Source organism: Rhopilema esculentum, chromosome 3 (genome assembly GCF_057945365.1).
Source record: "Rhopilema esculentum isolate cy_ngs chromosome 3, ASM5794536v1, whole genome shotgun sequence".
In the NCBI taxonomy this organism is placed as follows: domain Eukaryota; kingdom Metazoa; phylum Cnidaria; class Scyphozoa; order Rhizostomeae; family Rhizostomatidae; genus Rhopilema; species Rhopilema esculentum.
In genome coordinates this window covers 926,795-942,822 of record NC_142817.1, presented here as the reverse complement: position 1 = coordinate 942,822, position 16,028 = coordinate 926,795, and the positions used below count along the sequence as shown (strand labels likewise).

Sequence of the window (16,028 nt, the reverse complement as noted above, 5' to 3'; positions counted from 1 at the left end):
TTTAAAATTGACAAACAAGTTTCTTCGCAAGCCCTGTCACAATTCTTTGGTTCCTATAAGAAAACTTTTTTGACCTGCCTGTTCTCAATTTTCTCTCCAGTAAACTGCTTTTTAGAAAAGCTGCAAATTCTTTGAGTTGTAGAATTTGGGTAGCCCACTTGTTTTGCAATTTCATCATATTCAATGACCTGCCTGGCATAAAAACTTCATGACCATTTGCTTAGCTTTATCCATATTTTGAGTTTTTACCAGTGCCCAAAGACAGACATTTTTTGCGCTTTTGGGAAAAATTTTCCCAGTAAACTTTCTCCAAACAAAATTTTTGCTTGTTTATTTAATTATTTTGCTTATTTCCTGACGCCATCGTTTTATTTTTCACGCCAATATTTGATCTTACTTTTCCCCTAACATAGCGTTTGTTAAGAGTAGCCCCAAAATTTTGCCCGACCGTTCGAAGAGGGGAGTGTATTTAATGGTATCTTGAACACTGATCGTCAGTGAATGTATAATGCATTGAAACATTGGAACTGCTTGAGAAAGGATAGAGAGAAGCTATATCCAAGAATTGTTTATCTCTTAACGCTAGAATGCAGAAATTTAAGATCTTTAGCCCTCTATATTTAGATGGCTGGTAATATGACATGCACTTTATCAGGATAGCGAATTCAATCATCTGATAGATCGTCTCAAGGTAGAATGTCAAAACAACACTATAAATATCCGCAGGTAAAAAAGGTTTTGAATCAATGTTAATACGAGAGAAAGCTCATGACCATAAGCTACATATTCACAACAGGAAAATTCAGCATTTCAAGTCACAATGATGAGGGCTTCTTTTTCCTTTCTAATTCTTCAAGGTCTTTTTCTGAGACTTGTACAACTTGACTGAGACCAGCCTTTCAAGATGGACAAAAATTGATTACTTTAGTGCTAAACTGTGAAACAAAACAAAACCAAGCAAAGTGATAATTTTGCTTCTAAAATGTGTCAAAAAGCCAAGAAAGAATTTCCAAAGGATTCCAATTTTGCAGCCAATGTCAATTTTGCTGACTGAGACCACATTGTTTCGTATTCTTATTTCAGGATTGTAATAAATATTGGAAAAAGTTAAAAAAATGCATCTTAAAGTTTTATTGCCGTTCAAATCTTCATTTAGTTTTAATAAATTTATTTTTAGTGTTGACCATCAATAAGACAACAATATGAACAATGTGTTGACAAAAAGCGAAAAATAATTTTGACCCAACACTGAGATTACAGTTAGGTATGAAATTAGTTCTCTGTTACGAAAACCCAATCATTATATCCAATTCCGGTTCTGCAATTTCAGGTAGAAATACAATATCAAAAAAATCTCGCAAAATTTCAGTTTTCTGAAGAACAAATTTGCTATTGTATTCATCGTGTTTATAAATGCTCTACCAAGGAAGGGGTTTCTCAAAATCAATATTTTTAAAAGTTTTACTAGGATCCAAATATTATGATTTATGTACCATTGGTAAATCTTTTAGACAACAAAGACCAGTCGCAAAGGATTACGAAAAGTAAGCACAGCTTCGCTAGAAGACTTTGCAGCTTAACGTCTGATATTGGTCAATAACTATTGTGAAAAGCTCCTGCGTGCTGGTCTTATGTAACAGCAAACTGCAATCGCAGCTACTAACATCGCGCAAAAACATCTAGGGCCTGATGCTACACAAAAAATAGAATTCAAAACCAAAGAGTTTACGACAATTGGCATGGCTCCAAACAAGGTTTCGCCTTTTCTACGGAAATTAGGCCACGATTCGGAAAGCCAGCAGGGAACGGATTTGGTTTAGCTATGTGACACGAATTTCGGGAATTTTCTAACAATATTGTTGCTACTATCTTTCCATTGCTCTTTAGGCCTTCAGTAATTTCGTCTAATTTTGAAAATATTAATTAAGTATCAAACTTTTGCTGCATGATTTCATAGAAAGGCAGTATTAGTTCGCCATTTACTGTAATTACATGAATTATCATAAATTAACTAAAATCCCATTCTTCAAAGTATCACCCACCTTGAGCTTGCTTTTGTGTTCCATTGCCTCTTTCACGACCTTGATAAGAAACTCGGCAATCTTTTCTTTTTTCAATTTCATTTCTTCCCGTTCTTTTTCCAAGCTAGAACAAAATAAATCAATAATTAGGACAAAGAAATGCTTCCTACATGGTCCATAACATTTACATTTAACACTTGCAAAATGATGCTAATTTATTGCTTATCAATATATTCGCTTAAACACAGTCAATCTTCCATTTGATGTATCTTAGCTTGTTAACCCCTTTTAACTTACACCCCCTCCTTTGGCTCATTGAAGGGACAAAAGCGTCCGTATAAACTTTATTTTACGTTCTTCTAGACATTCCACGGGTTTAAAAGGTTTTTAAGTAGCGCATATAGAACTCATTACGTTATCAGAGAGTAAAATAGCTTAATGACGTCAAGATTGGCAACCATTTTCACTTATTTCGATAAACTTCCAAATAACACATAAATTCGTAAACAGCTTACTATCGACGTCCCTTCTTTAGAAACAAATGGTTATAGTGACAAGAATTTACCTAATCTGATTTGAGAAATGGCTTAAAATACACTTCACCATATCACATGGTGTCAAATTATCTATCCCTCTTCAATCTAAGAATTGCTTCATCATTAAAAAAACACAGTATAGCAGTACGATGTTGTTCATCTCAAAGTCGGAACCGGGACAAGAAGCTTTTTAAACAAGAAGTTTGGGCCTATGTTGCTTAGGTACAGTTTAAGCAGTAGTATACTTAAGTGATTTCTGCCGGTCCTAGAAACACAATTCGCTTTCATAGTAGTGGTTCAAATGCTTTCTGGTTTCTAGATTTTGATTAAATTAAATTGGGATGCATACCTTCCGGGTCCTACAATTTCACCCCTTATTTTTGACTGTACATCATTGTCAAAGAGCTGGTTCAGAGATCACAAAAACAATTTAACTTAATATTTCTTGGAGAAAGCAAACTTCTGACAAAACAGAAAATTGAGCATGACTAAACAAATGGCCATGCCATTAACATTTACATCAAGCAGTGTAAGGAAAGCTTACTTTATCTTAAGCTCTGCCAAGGCTTTATGTTTCCGGTCGAGCAGAGAACTGCTTCCTTGCTCAAGGGCTTTGATTTCTTCTTTCAAAGAAGCAAGCTCTTCTTCGGCTTGTTTTTGCTCCGATTCGGCTTTCTATGAATTTACAGAGGGAAATGCTTAGCTTTCAATTCACAATCAGCTAAAACAGCTTAACATTCAAAACATATTCAACGGACATTGATGAGACCGGAGATACTGGTTGTTGAATCTTGGGCAAAAAGAAGTGGCGTATGACAACCGAAAATGACGGGAAATGCCGCCATCAAAATCTGCCACCAAAAACTACTTTTAAAATGTCATAATCTTCAGCCCGCCATTGGTATTGATGATAGGTAGGAACACCGCAAAACAAAAAGAAGCAAACCAACATATGGATGAAGTTTAATTGATTCTGCTCCATCGTTAGACCAAAATCGTTTAAAACTGTCGTAGATCTATCGCATCAAATTTTAATAAAAGATCTTAAAAGCCACTTAAGAGCTAAAATTTTACAGCACCTTTTGCGCTTCCTCGATCTCCAAGCCAACTGCATCCAAAAACGATTTCATCGACTCTATTTCGTATTCCTTCTCTTTAATCAAATCTGTCAGCTGCAAGCAGGATGTAAAATGAGGTTTTACGGAAAATATTGAGAGAGTATAAATTCAAATTTGTAAGATCATGTTTATGGACTTGGCTAGTTATAACCGACTCAAAAACTGTAATTATACAAGGAAACAAAAGCACTAGTCTACATGGCATCCAGTTATTTTACTCTTTTAACAAAACAAGAAAATAAATACCAGGAAAGATGTTAAAAGGCATTGATTTCTGTAGGTATTAACAGTTGGTGACGTCAGTTGTATTAGCCTCAGAACGTGGCTGTATGAATAAGCAAAATTCCTTTACTTGCTTTGATGGCAATTAAACGCAGACAGTTAATAACACATATCCGAAACAATACCTTTTCCATTTTCTCTTCTTCGGTTATAATTTGGGATTCCACTTGGTTCACGTTTGACATGACTCTGTTTTGGGCCTTGATCAAGGTTTCCTGTGACAAACACAAAGAAAAAATGAGGTCATGCAAAAACGTTGGTGTTGGGGCACACCAAAAGCAGCAATACGTAAGCAATGTAAAATAAGTTTAACTTTGATCATTGTGAAAAGTCGAATTCTGTGGATCTCAGAGCAAAAGGAACTATGATATATTGTGTTGTATGTTTTAAGATCTGTGATATGCTTTGTTGTATGTTTAAAGATCTATGATTTAAGATCTATTATACTTTGTTATATGTTATAAGGTCTATGACATACTTTGATCGTGTCTCTGAATTTTGAGGCATTCTTGAGACCGATTTCTCCATGCTCAATTTTCATTCCAATGTCTACTCCTTGAAGATATTCCATCGCACGTGGATTGCACTTAATGTTTCGCCAAAGATCGTCATATTCCTTCAGAGTTTGGTCCACCTAAAAAGGACAAAACGAAATCAACACGAGAACAACTGATAAGGAATCTTGTCTTTTCTATCCCAATAAATATTTGCCTCGAAGAAACAATAAAGAGAGTAACTCAAATAACTATATTACCAACTCAACATTTTTTATTGAAAATTGGTTTGAAATTTTGGTGATTTCAGTGGTTGTTAACTCTTTTACATTCATTTTAAGACAAAGAATGCGAGGGGTCTGGGACAATGAATCAGTGTTGTCCCAGCCTTGTAGAATAGCAGTCACATGCAGTAATGTTTCCCCTACAAAAACAGCTTTGAAAATCAACTGTCTCAGACAAAATTGAAAGCACACCTTGTTATATAACTTTGAATAGCTGATTTCTCTTTCCCAACAAGCGGCTTGTAATCTTTCATTCTCCTGCTCAGTGGCCTTCAACTTATTAGTCAAAGCCTCCTTCTGGTGTTCAATGTTTTTCGCTGCCTGAGAAAATCAGATTAGAGCAATGAGCTACTAAGATCCATGCCTAAATAAAAATATCAAAGACATGTTTCAGAATTTTGTGCCACATTGCAAATGATTATGTTCAACTGTCTAACAAAACAGGCAAGCCAAGCCATAGCCTCCCCGTTGTTTAAACTTTTGACGTCTTTATATATATATGTAAACTATATAAAACGAAAACTAAACTATTCTCTGGCTGTAGGAGACCTCCACTAAGCCATCTTTCCATAATCAAATACTTCTATGATCAGATTCCTTAACAACTGCCTTTGAGCTAAAACGTTTTAAAACATTTTTGCTACTATCAACGATGTACTATCCATTTGAAACTATGTAAGAAGAAGTCGCAAATTTCAGTGCAATCCTATAAGAGCATATTTTCAAATTCAGTAATATGAAAGTTACATATACCTGAATTTGCTTGAATCGTCTATAATCTGAAAGTGACAGAGAGAAAATTTAACTTCTACAAAAAGGAGAGAAAAGGCACACCAAAAAGGGAATTCTTGATCTGTCTTATCACGAAGCGTGCTAAGAACTTGCAAGCTGTGGGAATTTCAGCAAGTCGGATTACGCAAATTTTCGACAGATTTTGACAATGAAACAAGAATTCCCACGGGTGTTGGTTTAAAATCATGTTTGAAGATAATCTAGTTAACTGTGTACAGAAAAATGCTAAATTATCAAGCAGCTTTGCCAGCAAATAGCAATAGAAATATTATCACACACTAATCGCAGACAAATAATATCTTAAGTCAATTACCATATCTTTTCAGCTCCTCGTCAACATTCTTCATGTCAATCTCTCTTATTTTTGTTTGTTGCTTTAAATCATCTTGTTCTCGTTCGATTTTTTCACTTAAAAACAGATGTGGACTTTCAAATCTTGTTGTTTGATCAACTAACTGTACAGTTAACCTTTGAAATGTCTACTTGATAACAAGGGATCGCAAGAAATGAATGGAATCAGGCAGGAGTGCAAGAATAGGGATGCGTGTCAACTAGTCTAGGGGCAACTGTATAACATTTCAGTCATTGTTGATGTCTCTTCAAGGGATTAATATTGGTTTGGAACACGAAATTGCCACGAGTCTTCATTCAAGTACAAGGATTGTAAAAAAGAGGAAAATTGGGGCTGGAAAGGGATTACAATTGAAAAAAAAACATAAAAAAGAAGCAAAACCTGAAAAAAGGGAAGAGAGAAAACAAGGTCGATAAAACGCTAAATCTAGAAATACAAAGGCTTAGATTGCACCCTTAGTTTCCCCTCCTTTCAAGCAACTGCGAATGTATCATACCAGCTCGCTTTCCATGCAGCAATGTTGTCTTGCATCTCCTTAAGTCGGTCCTGCAAATTGATTTTGAAAGTAATTAAGAATATTTCACGGTCTTTAAATGTTGTCTGTGAGTTGTGGGATGTGCAAGGAAGTGATAAAAAAATTGCAGGTTGAGAATCCGTTGTATAAAGAATCCATTGTATAAAGAATCCATTGTATAAAGAGATCCAGTTTCTTAGGAAGTGATAAAAAATTGCAACAGGGTTGGGAATCCATTGTATAAAGAATCCATTGTAGAAAGAATCCATTGTATAAAGAGATCCAGTTCTTAAACCTTACCGGCTCAGCCTCCAATTCATCAAGCCTCTTACGCAACATTTCAACTTCTGACATCAATGCTTCAGTATCTATGTAGAGAAACGGGTATACAATTGGCTTATGTTTTGTTACAAAATTTTCGCCAAATTTCCGCAAAGTAAGTACTGCAAAAACATTTCAACAGTTCTAATTATTTGTTTCAGAAAGAGCTCTTTATTCCAAAATCTTTACTTCAAGATTAAAACAGAAACGATACAAAACAGAAACTTTTGAATTGATACAAAAAGTACTTCTAATTATTTATTTTAGGAGCTTATGCAATTCCAATGAAAACGTGAAATATGATTTTTGAGTTATAACAAACTTTGAAGATACGTACCATCTTCTGCAGCTCCAGTATGTTGAACTGAAAAAAAACTAGAGTTTAATAAAGAAATCAAAGAAATGAGTAAACTCTTAAGATCCTAATTTACACCTTAGTAAATGATATGTAGCAAAAAGTGGCGAAACCACAATTTTCACCTTAGGAAGGACCCGCAAGGTTTTTTCCGCGAATATATACCCTATTGGGAGCCCGGCATTCCAGGCCTTTTTACTTGTGGTAATGCAACTAGGACCTGTAAAGTCTTTGCAGTTTTTGCAGACGAATGGGTGCAAAATAGCGAAAGGTGAGTGTGTTGCCTCCAATTCATATACAGTCATGTAGGGGACTAGCATTCTGGACATATCTGACGACAGAGACCCCTAAGGACATGTCAGGTAGAAGGTTTACATAAAACAATGTGGTGCACTTGCGGAAACAAACTTTTATATCATTAATGTCGCAATCACTAATGTAATCACTAGTGTGTATTTGCACTCCTGAATCTTTGCATTGATAAACACTTTTGAACATGGTAACATTAATCAGAAAAAGGATGATAAATTTCCATTGAAGTACAGGTTTGGAGCTCTTGAAAGATTCTCTAGAGGGTGGGGTTTCTTCTGGCACAAACGGAACTTATTAACGAGGGTGGCTCAAATGCACCAAGTTCTAAAAATCAAGTGCTTATTCATCGATCAGTATGAATCTTTAGAATACAAGTTGAAGATGAACTGGGAAAATTTCCCTAACAAAGAAAATGAAACTAATAAGCAAATTTGTTTTCTAGTATGACAAGAACCTTGATAGAAAAGAAGGGGATCCAATTCTTTTGTCCAAGCGTTGACATTTAGATACCTTTAGTCATTTCGGCCATTTTTGGAAACCAGTGATCATTATCTCATTCTCTCTTCTTAGCGCCCTCTTCTTAGCGCCCTCTTCTTAGCGCCCTCTTCTTAGACGCTCCCTTCTAAGGCCAAGTAAATTGCAGCCTTACAAGTATGTTTAATGCCTTTGGACCGGTAATTGTTTCTAGGTGTCAAAATAGTTGTAATTGACTCACGTATGGCCTCTTTCAGTCTCAAATCATCTTCAGCGTCATTGTAGTCATTCATGAAATCACTGTATGTCTTCTCATAATATTGGTGGATTATCTGCAAAGATGGTAAAAGATTTGTGACATAACAAGAAAAATCAAGAGTTTGCTCTTGTGTTTCTGAGAGGATAAAACTTCAATCATCGCAAAAATTTTACCTAAGCTCAGGGGTTTATCAAAAATTACAGCTTCCACTAAAGAGCATGCTACTTCAACGAATGGTAAACATTTAAGTGGTGTTTCTCTGTTTAAGGCAGCAATATAAGACAACTTTCTATTTGTTCTGATAGAGCTTCTTGGGAAATAAACTAGTCATAGGTCATATGAAATTAATGAAGCTTCTATTTCAAATGAAGTGGCACAAGCCCTGCAATAAATATTCCAAATAATCTCTGAAATTACAAACACAGCTAAAAATCGATTCCCTATTACATTTAAGGACTGCTTTACATGTTTCTGACATGTCTTAGAAACAACAAGACAGAGTTTTACAATACTTACCCGATCACAACCAGATAATGGGTCGCATTCATCATTTGGATTAAACAAAATGGAGTCAACATCTAAAGCTTTTGTCATCTAGAAAACATCATTTGCATATGAGAAAGAGAGAGGCAAAAGATCTTCCTGAAATGCCTTTTGGATATCATTTCATTTACACAGAAATCAGTTTGGGGAATCTCAAAAAACATCTTCCCACCAAAATAAATTCATTTTCTTTTTTCCAAGTCCAGAATGACTATCTATGCCAATATTTTGTTTTTCATTGTTCTACCTACATATATTATTCTTAAAGTGCACTCACTACATTACGTTCTATTTCAGGTGCATTATACTTAAAAATATGGTGATATATATACAATGACAAAAAAAGTTGGTGTTGAATTGAAAATAAAGGTAATGCACTTATGACAGGCAGGAGAAATACTTTCTGGACCGACAAGGAAGAGGATGGCTGGTAACTGAAATATCCTGGCTTTGTTGAGATGTTTTCAGTACTTGTCATGTAAATAAATGTAAAGTTATTGACATACCTCAATAAAATTGACTAACCAATGCAAGGCTCCTAGCAAGGTGGGCCAAGTGTGCAAGCTACCGACAGTGAACATTGCACTTTTTGCAATTGGGAAGGGATACCGCAATTGCTTCAGCAACCTGGGCACCTCTTCTTCCCATTTTGGGCCAATCTTGTCATTTTTATCAATAAAACCATAGAGAAACTAGAATAAAGAATCAGACTTTGTTATGGTTTCCATTTAAGAGGTAGTTGGCTGTTTTAAGGAACCTTAAGAAACCAAGCACAACCATATGTGCAACAATGAACTGTTGTTTACTCTGGATTGTATCCATATCTGCCAGCAGTGAAGCCTCATATCAAGGGGTGTGAGGTTTTGGCACTAGATCCAAAGAAAGTTCTTCATCTTTTTAGCCTGTATTATGTGAAAAGTGCTGATTTTCATGGTCACTTTTCAATTTGCATGTATAGTTATGTTCAAGTATTCACGGGTGAGTTCTTAAGTGATAAAATCTGTCAATTCAGAATCTGTCTATTGTAAATTGTCACAAAAATCTATACTTAAGAATTTTGGAAACATGATTATATAACTTGTGAAAGTACATAATAAAATATAGCTAAATGTGCAAAATGTTTTGAATGCATCACAGATTTGCTGAGGTATGGCCACAAGCAGACAGGCTTTTCCCTCATCAAATCACTATAAATCGGCCTCTGCTTATAACTTTATGAACCAAACTAAAATAACAGAAATCCGTTAGAAACTCCAAATCTTCACCATAAAATGTCATCGGCCAGATCTCATCTCATTTCACAGTTAATGACTGATGAAACATGGTAAACTTAGAGGAAACTCATGACATTTTTTTGAGTTGTGGGTCAAAAGCAAAAAACTCTAGAAACAAACTTTCATGATGACTCACTGAAAAAGTAACCCAATGCAGCCTTAGCACCTGCCTAAAAATTTTCACAATCTCAACTTGGTAGAAAAAAACTTCACTAACCTCAAACACTCTACGAAACTCCTTGCCAGATGGAGCTTGTAAAATCTTTTGTGATATTTGGTGTGGAAAGCCATTTATCTGGAGAAACTGCAAAAAACCAGTATTGACAGTAGGTCTTCCTGGGAAAGGTGTGTAATCCCATTCTTAGCATTGGCACATGACTCTCGTCTCCCCAACACAGAAGAGTGTGTTTAATTACATGCATGTTATATAGTAATTTGTTTATTTTCAACCAAAGTGCAGGAAACTAACAAGGTGACAAATGCTAACAATGTGATTGCAGTACATACATATTAAAGGTTGTCCATGTAAAGTATGGATACAACTAAGAGACTTTCACTGTAACATCGCAAGGAAAGTTTATTAATGAATAAAATATCAGTATTGACTTACACTTAGAATGTCATCTATCATTTCTTTCTGGACACCTGTTTAAAACAAATAAAAAAGCAATTACAATTACAATAAAAAACTGCATAACATCAAACATAGAATTATAGAAATCCAATATTTTCATCATACTCCAGTTTGAATTGTTAACCATGAAAATGTACAAAGTTATAGAATGTTAAAGATTCAAAGGCATTAGGAATTGCTAAATAATAGTGACAGACACTTGAATAAGAAGGATCACCAACTCCTCACACTTACCAAGTACAGATGACAACAAGGATAGTTTTATTTTTCTTAAAATTGATGTTTTTTAAACATCTGTCCTTATAAACAATTCTCCATAAGATATATACTCCAAATGTATTGGATTTAATTAAAATTCTATGACTGCCTAAAATTTTTCAATGTCTTGGAAAAATACAATTGCTTGTGGTAAGTTTTTTGAAAACCAATTACTTTGGTTACATTTCCTCTGAGTACCTGATTTTCAGTAATAATGAAATCAGCACTAATGTAGGTTTTGCTCTAATCTATTTCTATTTTGCTGTGTTTTCAAAGTGCATTCTCAAATGTACCCATTTCTTATCAAAGCAAGATGCATGGAAGGCAAGTGGATTTCATAAGGAAACATGGTTGCCAATGGTTTAAACTGAAATTAAACAAAACCACAACGAATAAGTTGAAGATATATAATGATATTGTTTAGTTAATCATTTAACCACTCAAACTGCAAGCTCAAGTTCTGCATCAATCTGCCCCTAACTATGTATCATCTTGAAAAACTTCAGTTTGGCTAAAATTTATGTTGCTAGATTTGTTCCCCTAATTTTCTTAATTGTTTTGTCCCTCCCTTTGGAAAGACTATTTTTGTCATGACAGATGTATGTCACTAACAAAATATCAGAATTTTTGCTGATTATTACTACTTCTCAAATGGAAATATTATTTCTCATGGCAATGCTAATGATTGTTTCACAGTTCACATTTTGGGGCATTGATGGGCACCCACTTTCCCCATTGACTTCCTTGATTATTGTACTGAAGGGTAAAGACCTTCTAACATCCTTCAATTCAGATAAAGTATAACTTTATAATTTCCCTTTTATTGAACCTGCAAACTCATGAAAAAAGTCCCACTTTTTCCTTGATTTTGGCGCAAAGAAGTCCATTTTGCATAAAATTTAAGAATTTTGAAGGCACATGTCCAAATAAAAATCTAACTGAAACAATCTAATCTCGCTGGGGCTAATGAATTGTTGAGCATCTGCATAAGAGTCACTGTTCCAAAATATTTCATACACCTCCATGTTTTAAAGGAATGAATTCATACTGTGGTTGAAATGTTAAAATTCATTTCATAGCAATGTTAAAATAAACATAAGAGATATCATTTGCAGGTTTTGAAACAAACCTTTATTTGAAAGGTTCCTTGGATCTTTCATGGTTCCAGGTTCTCCTTTCCTAAAAACCAGAACCATAAAATGTTTTGAGAAAACAACTCACTCTAATAAGACATTCCTTTCACAAACCCTATCACAATAACATATAAAGTGACATGATGGCTCAAATGAAACTAACTTTAATCTGAAAGGATTGATATTCAAATTGAGATTGGGTTCATTCTCCCTCTGTCCACCAAGCAGAGAATGAGGAAATGAAGATGATGAGGGATTGATTCCCATGCTGTTTCCCATTTCAATACTGCTAAAAACCACATTAGGCAGTACTAACATTTCTTGGCCTATGGTTCTATATAGTACTTTAGTTCAAGCATTTACCATTTTGTGACTATCTACCAACAACAAACAACAGGCTATTTGTTATTAAGGATGCCAAACTGGAAATTCAATGTAATCCTTATGTATTATAGTTTATCACATATATTTGACCACTTGTTGTGATTGTAACTGGTATTTACAGACTATTCAACTCTCCTGGTTAGGTCAGAAGACCCAAGATTTTGCTTGCTTTCTCCTGGTCTTCTGATTTTTAAAGATTTTCTCCCTTTTTATTCTGTGTCTTTTAGCAGAGGAATTCTTATAACAAAAATGATTGCAATAGCGTTCTTCATGACAACATTTTTATAAGTGCTTGACCGAATTAATGAAAAACTCGAAAAAGCCATTAAGCATCATGAAAAAGTTTCCTATATTTTTTGTCATTAACTGTTTTCCCAGCATGACTTTTCCAGGTTTGTTGTTTATAAAGTTAACCTAATGAAAGTTCTTTATTTAAATGAAAACTATTTTATCTTGATTCAACAAATTCCATGGATCTCCCTGTTTTCATTAGGTTGTTTTTCCCTGCTTTTTAAAGAAAAAAATCTAAAATCTCCAGGTTTTGAAAGTTCTAGGTTGACAGGTCTAAATTTAATTGTATTTTAGTTTTAAAGCGATCTGTGTATGTCTGTGGAACTTTAAAATTGAAATCACTCTAAACAGAACTGACAATAACAATTTTGAATTTTGTTTTTTACTCCTTGCCTTATCTTCAACCTAAGATACCAAATGGCACTTAATTATCTGCAACAACTAACACCGTAAAATTTACTTTGAGTCAAAGTAGAAGTGTTCTTACGATCAACAAAGTTACATCAAAGAAGTGGCCTAGGCCCTATCTCGAACATTTGAGCTAGTAAATTACCTTCTCACAGAGTTGATTCTGCTCACGCTTCCTGGCCTTGAATTGCTCAACATAGAGTCTCTATTTTTTTTAAACACGCCTGACAATCGTTTACGCACAGAGTCATGATGTAGGGACATTGGCGTAGTCCTTTTCATCTTGAAATTTTTGTCAAAAACCAGTTGTCCTGTCTCATAAATTTGTCGTCCTTGTTTCGGTTGAGTTTTCGTTTTGGCGCTCTTTGCCAAAATATCTCCTTCGCAGCAGCTCCAATTCTAGTGAACTGCGGCGGAGCGTCACAATAAATCCCAGCGGCTTATTCCGCAAAACATATTTTGGGGTGAATATTTTCGTTATGGCATAATTTTAAGGCCAATCTCTTGGATGTCGATATGTTGCATAATGATGGACATATTCATAGACTGACAATTGTCATTTCAGATGTGTTTTTATGAGTATTTAATCACTATGATGTAATACGTAAGAGTGAACGAGAATGTCGAAACAGTATTTAAACTGCATTATTTTTTATACAAACAAAGGCAATAAATTATAGGTGAAAGATATGTACGACTGGGCTGGAGGCTTACACTTTGTTTGTCTTTGTCAATCGACTGGCGCTACTTGGTCTGCTGGCCGAAGAGCCTTTGCTCTTGGCTGAACCGACATCTTTGACGGATGCATTGAAGGCTCCAGAGAGCCGTCGCTTCACAGTCCCTCCGAACGTCGCTCTGCGACTCATCTTCAACAACTGAAGCCAAATCTTCCTGTCCTCATTAAGTTAAAGCAAAAGAGGGAGGAATCCCAAGTGAGAAAGTCCACATTATTTTCGTCCTCTCGTCTCAAAAGCGTGCATTTTCAAGTTTTTCAGTTTTTGTTAACTGTAATGGCACGACAAATACAAGAAATAATTAAATTTATCAGGTCTCTTGGGTTTGCATTCACGCAGATTCGTGCATCTGAAAGCTTTCTGGTTGGCGTGCACGATTTTTTGCCTCCGGGAGGAAGCTGGGATTTGTTGACGAATGTCAGTATACCGTAAACACACATTTTCGGGGTTATAAACTCTAGAGTTCGTTTTGCCCAAAACAAGGAAATAATAACGATTAGTTCGCCAGTCAAAGGGGTATAAGGCACTATGTCTAAAAGTGTGGATCATCAGGGTGGGTAGAAATCCACCATTCCGCCCATTTTTTGTTTAAATCAACCGATCCGGTTTAGTATTGATAGTCGCTGCGAGCCAGAAAAGAAAAATGTGACCAGGACCTTATTTACAAAAAAGAAGATTAAATTCTGCAAAGCCGTTAAGCCTTTTAAAAATTTCCTTGTTCCGTGTACAATTTTTGAGAAAATCGTAAGGAGAATTTTAGCGTTCTCTTAAGAAATTTCCAGAATTCCGCATGCAAAATACGAATTTTTTTACCCTTTTTTATCATTTTTGAGTATGAAATAAAAAGATAACAAACTGTTTATATACTGTTTGATTTTCTTTTATCTTTTTGCTAACTTGTTCAAGTCTACTTCTATTATTTGTCTATTATTTGCATCAATTCAGCAGATAACTTTCTGTATCTTTGCAATGTCTGCATTCTCAAAGCCATTTTGGATGTGTAAACATGACCTACAGAAAATAATCGAGACAAAAAAGATCCACAATTTTGTTTTGGATCTAAAACTTTCTCAATCAATACAACAGTTTCTTGTTATTAACATCGTCGTTCACTAGAGTTTTAGCATGACTCCACCCTTCCCAATTTTTTCCCAAAAATCAATGATTTTCTGAAAGTCGTCGAATTGTCTATTCTGAGCGGTAAAGTTATTTGTTAAATTTCAGTCTGGGAGATGCATTTCAAGCCATTCTTGAAGGCTTAAATTCAAGAATCCTCTTTCGCGTCGGACCCAACCCGTGGATCCTCCTATATCATTAAACTTGATTCTTAGCCCCCCTCTTGTTCCGATTTTGTGGCGCCGTTTCTGCAATAGATTCTTTTCAGCCAACTTGTCTAGCCTAAATACTAAATAATAGCAATTTGTGTTTTCTTGCTTGTTTTTGTAAATATGAAGCTGAAACAGAAAACTGACGTTGAAAAATGTAGATGTTATAAAAATTTATGTATCAAGTTAAGTGTTGCCATTAAATTACTGAAATTCATTAAGTTTCCTAAAGCATTACTATCTATTTACCTTGCTTTAGATTTAGAGCCAATGACAAATTTTTCTTTTGCGGCAATATCTCAGAAAATGTTTAATAATTTCAGCGGGTTTTGTATAAGTTTGCTACATTTTTCACTTGCAATGTTGTTCCAGAGACCATATTATCAAAACTTCTATAAAAAGTATTTTGAGTGACACACGCTACCCAGTGGCACAAAAATGGATCTCAATACATTTTTGGCTTTCCTACCGAGCTACAAGTCTCTTTATCCCCGAAAAGCCATTCAAAGGTGAAACAGAACCTCTAAAGGCCAGCGAAAGCTATTTTGGGGCCTGGGGGAAAGAATGAACTCCTGTTGACGTCATTGGAACTGTTATTGCTGTTGTTGCCATCATTGTTAGAAAACCGCTAGCAATAACCAGTTTTGCACAATGTTTATTAGAAATGTTTCTTGAATTCACACAAATTACATTATAAAAATAACTATAATGCAAAGAACTGCTTGCTATAAGTTATACTATGACATTTCGGATCCCCTCCAAGTTTGAGGCGATTCGCCCCATGCCTCTCTAGACAGACCTGGAAACTTTACACGAAAACATTATATTTGTTAAAAGTTTCATTGGCGATTATAGTCTAGTAGATGACGCTCATTTTTTTCATCGTTTGGGTAGATTTTCTCGAATGGAAGTCGTAGATTTAATAAGATT

The 16,028-nt window shown here is 35.1% G+C and overlaps 1 protein-coding gene across 2 annotated transcripts; it reads right to left on the bottom strand.

Annotated features, from left to right (window-relative positions):
• Positions 1-719: 719 nt before the first annotated feature.
• LOC135692590 (kinetochore protein NDC80 homolog) lies at positions 720-13,961 on the bottom strand. Of its 2 annotated transcripts, none has more exons than XM_065210775.2 (19): positions 13,754-13,961; positions 11,953-12,002; positions 10,542-10,576; positions 10,149-10,235; positions 9,164-9,349; positions 8,631-8,708; positions 8,097-8,187; positions 7,052-7,078; positions 6,694-6,761; positions 6,376-6,425; positions 5,841-5,935; positions 5,489-5,514; positions 4,928-5,056; positions 4,436-4,591; positions 4,083-4,172; positions 3,637-3,729; positions 3,102-3,232; positions 2,043-2,145; positions 720-896 (listed from the first exon to the last, which is right to left on the bottom strand). In XM_065210775.2, exons 1-19 carry the CDS (start codon positions 13,903-13,905, stop codon positions 816-818), a joined length of 1,728 nt encoding a protein of 575 aa, XP_065066847.2. In that variant the 5' UTR covers positions 13,906-13,961; the 3' UTR covers positions 720-815. The 2 variants fall into 2 exon arrangements, with proteins under 2 accessions (XP_065066847.2, XP_065066848.1); XM_065210776.2 differs by lacking the exon at positions 13,754-13,961 and adding an exon at positions 13,185-13,404.
• Positions 13,962-16,028: the final 2,067 nt, after the last annotated feature.

Excerpts from the sequence above, each read along its gene's own strand:
- LOC135692590 (XM_065210775.2), bottom strand. The coding sequence starts at position 13,905 with ATGAGTCGCAGAGCGACGTTCGGAGGGACTGTGAAGCGACGGCTCTCT. Across the intron at positions 12,003-13,753 it reads TTGACAAAGACAAACAAAGT|GAAAGGAGAACCTGGAACCA; the intron begins GTAAGCCTCCAG and ends TCTGGTTTTTAG. Across the intron at positions 3,730-4,082 it reads AAGAAGAGAAAATGGAAAAG|CTGACAGATTTGATTAAAGA; the intron begins GTATTGTTTCGG and ends TCCTGCTTGCAG.